Source organism: Muntiacus reevesi, chromosome 9, assembly GCF_963930625.1.
Source record: "Muntiacus reevesi chromosome 9, mMunRee1.1, whole genome shotgun sequence".
NCBI classification, from domain to species: domain Eukaryota; kingdom Metazoa; phylum Chordata; class Mammalia; order Artiodactyla; family Cervidae; genus Muntiacus; species Muntiacus reevesi.
In genome coordinates, this window is record NC_089257.1 from 46,157,367 (window position 1) to 46,162,781 (window position 5,415).

Here is a 5,415-nt window from a genome sequence, read left to right on the forward strand (position 1 = left end):
AATGCAGAGTTCCAAAGAATAGCAAGGAGAGATAAGAAAGCCTTCCTGAGTGAACAATGCAAAGAAATAAAGGAAAACAATAGAATGGAAAAGACTAGAGATCTCTTAAAGATAACTAGAGATGCCAAGGGAATATTTCATGCAAAGATGAGCACAACAACAAACAGAGACGGTGTGTACTAATAGAAGCAGAAGATATTAAGAAGAGGTGGCAAGAATACACAGAAGAACTATACAAAAAAGATCTTCATGACCCAGATAATCACAATGGTGTGATCACTCACCTAGAGTTAGACATCCTGGAATGCAAAGTCAAGTGGGCCTTAGGAAGCATCACGATGAACAAAGCTATTAGAGGTGTTGGAATTCCAGCTGAGCTATTTCAAATCCTAAAAGATGATGCTGTGAAAGTGCTGCACTCAATATGCCAACAAATATGGAAAACTCAGCAGTGGCCACAGGATTGGAAAAAGTCAGTTTTCATCCCAATCCCAAAGAAGGGCTATAGCAAAAAATGTTTAAACTACCTCACAATTGCACTCATTTCACACACTAGTAAAGTAATGCTCAAAATTCTCCAAGTCAGGTTTCAACAGTATGTGGACTGAGAAACTTCCAGATGTTCAAGCTGGGTTTACAAAAGGCAGAGGAATCAGAGATCAAATTGCCAACATCCACTGAATCATAGACAAAGCAAGAGAATTCCAGAAAAATATCTACTTCTGCTTCATTGACTATGCTAAAGCCTTTGACTGTGTGGATCACAACAAACAGTGGAAAATTCTTCAAGAGATGGGAAAACCATACCACCTGACCTGCCTCCTGAGAAATCTGTATGCAGTTCAAGAAGCAAGAGTTAGAACTGGACATGGAACAATCAACTGGTTCAAAATTAGGAAAGGGGTGCCTCAAGGCTGTATATTGTCACCTATTTAATTTATATGCAGAGTACATCATGTGAAATGCCAGGCAGGATGTAGCACAAGCTGGAATCAAGATTGCTGGGAGAAATATCAATAACTTCAGATATGAGGATGACAACCCTTGTTGCAGAAAGTGAAGAGAAACTAAAGAGCCTCTGTTGAAAGTGAAAGAGGAGAGTGAAAAAGCTGGCTTAAAACTCAACATTCAAAAAACTAAGATGATGGCATCTGGTCCCATCGCTTCATGGCAAATATGGGGTAACAATGGAAACAATGACAGACTTTATTTTCTTGGGCTCCAAAATCGTTGCATATGGTGGCTGCAGCCACAAAATTAGAAAACACTTGATCCTTGGAAGAAAAGCTATGACAAACATAGACAGCATGTTAAAAAGCAGAGATGTTGCTTTGCTGAAAAATGTCCATCTAGTCAAAGCTACGGTTTTTCCAGTAGTCATGTATGGATGTGAGACTTGGGCCATAAAGAGAGCTGAATGACAAAGAATTGATGCTTTTGAACTGTGCTGTTGGAGAAGACTCTTGAGAGTCCCTTGGACTGCAAGGAGATCAAATCAGTCTGTCCTAAAGGAAATCAATCCCAAATATTCATTAGAAGGACTCATGCTGAAGCTGAAGCTCCAATACTCTGGTCACCTTATGTGAAGGGCCAACTTATTAGAAAAGACCCTGATGCTGAGAAAGATTGAAGGCAGGAGGAGAAGGGGATGACAGAGGACAAGATGATTTGATGGCATCACCGACTCGGTGGATATGAGTTTGAGCAGCTCCAGGAGATGGCAAAAACAGGGAAGCCTGGACTACTGCAGTCCATGGGTCACAAAGAGACAAGATTGAGTGACTAAACAACATCAACGAAAGATTAAAGCAGTAAATAATGTGTTTTGTTTCTGTTTTTAATTTCTTCTGTCTTCAAATGCTGTGATTATTTTAAGAATCTAGATCTAGAGAGCAAGTAAGCATGCACAACCATTGGAAGTGTCTCGGGAATGACTTCCTTGCTGGATCAGTCTCCTCCTCAAGGCAGCAGGCCTCAGCTGAGCAGGAAGCACTGGCCAACACCCACTGTCTTTTTGATAGCATTCTTGACTTCCTGGTTCCTCAGACAGTAGATGAACGGATTTAGCATGGGTGTGAGGACTGCATACACAGCTGAGATGAGTTTGTTGGAGTTAAATGAAGCAATAGCTCTGGGCCGAACATACATGAAAATCATGGCTGTGTAATAAATTATGACTACTGTGAGGTGGGATGCGCAGGTGGAGAAGGCCTTCTTCCTTCCCTGGGTGGAGGGTATACGCAGAATGGTGGAAACAATGTAGACATAGGAGAGGATGGTAGTGGTGAGAGGGAAGACAAGAATGACAATAGCCAAAGCAAAGTCCACTAGCTCAGCTGTGGACATGTCTTTGCAAGCCAGTTTGAGGATTGGTGAGATGTCACAGAAAAAGTGGTTCATGACATTGGAGCCACAAAAGGCAACATGTGAAATGAAATAGACCTTAATTACAGAGACCATGAAACCACTCATATAGGAAAAAGCCATCAGCTGCACACAATAACCTGTGGTCATGATGACCGGGTATCTGAGAGGGTGGCAGATGGCCACATAGCGGTCATAGGCCATGGCTGCCAGAAGTACACACTCTGTCCCGGCAAGTGAGATAAAGAAGTACAGCTGGGTCATGCAGCCTGTGAAAGAGATGCGCTGTCTCTGCAGGAGGAATCCATCCAGCATCTTGGGGACTATGACAGAGACATACCAGACCTCCAGGAAGGACAGGCTACTCAGGAAATAGTACATTGGCTTATGGAGGGAGCCAGTGACCCAGACAGTGAGCATGATGACAAGATTCTCTACTACCACCAGCAAGTAGACCCCAAGGAAGAGGGAGAAGAGCAGGACCTGCAGCCAGGGGGCGGTGGGGAAGCCCACCAGGATGAATTCACTCACCAGAGTGATGTTTCTCCCCAGCATGACTAAGGGCTCTGAGAGGCAGGAAGTCTTCTATGACAACATCGCAAATAAATGACTATGGCATTGAAGAGGAGACCAGTACAAGTTAATAAATCAGTCTTTCCTGGGAATGAGACTTATAAAACAATCTCTGTTAGCACGAAGTCATTTTCCAATCTGAAGCATACATTTTCATCAAAAATTTTTTTATATTTGTTTTGAAAATATCCCAGAATCAAAGTGCACTCCTGTCTGTAACTTTCCTCACCTGATGAAATATTTAAATGTCACTCTCCATGTCATGCCTAATTCCTTTGTCCATGAACATGGACTGATAGTCTCTCCTTTGCTGGTTTCAGGTCTCTGTTTACTTAGAAACTCACAGCACGAAGACATTTTTTCTTCCTGAAAGGAAATGTGTAGGACAACATGTCAGATAAAATTCAAGGAATCAATATTGAAGTGACTTATTGCTCATAGTCCTTGATCCACCACAGTTTCTTCAGAGTAGAGTCTGTGGAAATTAAAAATCAATAATAATTCTTGGACAATTCCTTAATGACTTTCTAATTGCTTTTAGATAAAATAGGAAAAAGTCTTTGTTACTACACATAGACTTTCTCTAATTTGACCCCTACCTATTGCCCTAGCCTCATCTCTTTTGACCCTCATAACTGGTATACTACGTTTGAGACATACTCAGCTACTTTCTCCCCAAGCTCACTGTAATTGCTCTCACACTTTGCATGACTTTTCCCTCTTGTGACTATGCCCATTCCCCAATCTTTATCTGCTGATTTCAAAGTTCAGGGTTTCATCTAAGGGTCATCTCACCAAATTGAGGTCAAGTGTCTAGGTCAAATGTCTAGTCAATGACATTTGTTTCCAGTGCACAAACCCCTTACACCTTGAGATTTTTCTCTACCACACTGCAGTTTTCCAAAACTTGTGGCTCTGTCCTTTATGACGATGACCAGTGCCTATGACAATGATTTGCAAACACATTAATATTAAACAAATGTGAACTAAAAAGTAAACTAATGAATCAATCCCTTGGAGCCTTGAGATGCAAAAGAAATAGGTAAGGTGCAGAGGAATGTGATCTCAGGATCTTTACCAGCAGGAGACTCTGGTCTATCAGGCTATAGATCTTTGGATACACCCTGGACTTGCACAACCAGGGTACTTTTATAGCAAACATATCCACCAGACATGAAAACACTGGATAAGATACTTGGTAGGTCAGACTCTCTAAATATCTGCCATTATCTCAGGTTTTGGCCCTGAGTGGGAGGAAAGACAGGAAGGAACATGAATGCAGTACATAGAGAGATGCGTCTTATACCATGAGAAGGCAGAACTATTCATGAGCTAGTATAACTGTTTTAATCTGTATTAAGGAATGAGGGCTTCCCAGGTGGTGTTAGTGGTAAAGAACCCACCTACTAATGCAGTAGACATAAGCAACACAGGTTCTGTCCCTGGGTTGGGAAGATCCCCTGGAGAAGGAAATGGCAACCCACTCCAGTATTCTTGCCTGGAGAATCCCATGGACAGAGGAGCCTGGTGGGCTACAGTCCATGGGGTCACAAAGAGTCGGACATGACTGAGCAACTTAGCAAGCAAGCCAGCAAGCAAGGAGTGAGGTCACCACAGATTCACCGCTTGAAAACACATAAATACTATGTATATCCATTAAGTGCCTCCCTCTTCCATAAAGCTGAAGTTAGTCCTATCTTCAAACTGTTACTCATTCTTTCTGCCAAATTTTTTGTCCACCATACTATTCACTTGGCATGTGAAGGATTGGAGGTCAATCAGGGTTTGCCCAGAAGTGTCATAGGACTACCTATCTTCTGGCCATGGCTTGTGGCAAGGGGCTGACTACTGAGATGCAGAAATACATTTTATTGGCACCTCCTTTCCATAGTAACACACATCAGCAGAACTCAGTGCTTATTGAAAGGGAAGAGACTGCCTCTTACCATCAGCCTGATATCCCGTCATTCACTCCTGATGTAGTTTACTAGTAAGGAGCTCTTTGCCTAGTTCCTCAGTGCCTTTGACCAATGCTATTCCTGAGGAAAAGGATCAATTTTGAGATTCCCCATAGGAAATTGTGCCAATGTAGTGGCACCTACTCTTTGGGATGTGTGTAACATTTCACATTTTCATCATCAGCTATACAATTTCTCACACACTCACCTTTACATACCAGTTAAGAACATTGATTTTAGGGTCAGAGCAAGATTTTAGTAATAGCTTCAGTACCTAGTAGCTGTGTAATACTGCACAGATCACTTATCAAGTATGTACTTTCATATCATCTCTTCTAAATTAAGAATGTTGTAATAATGTCAGTTTACTGGATTGAGTTGTGAGAATTAAATGTGATATTGCTAGTAAGGAACTTAATATAAGCCTTGGTCCCTGGTTATTTGCTACATGCATTATCTGTTATTAAATTTTGTCACACAACATTTGTCCATATTTACTCAATTATACGTGCTCACATTG

General features: G+C 41.6%; 1 protein-coding gene across 1 annotated transcript; it reads right to left on the reverse strand.

Annotated features, from left to right (window-relative positions):
* Positions 1-1,974: 1,974 nt before the first annotated feature.
* On the reverse strand, positions 1,975-2,919 carry LOC136175919 (olfactory receptor 6B9-like). The gene has a single exon (XM_065946106.1). The coding sequence runs from the start codon at positions 2,917-2,919 to the stop codon at positions 1,975-1,977; it is 945 nt and encodes a 314-aa protein (XP_065802178.1).
* Positions 2,920-5,415: the final 2,496 nt, after the last annotated feature.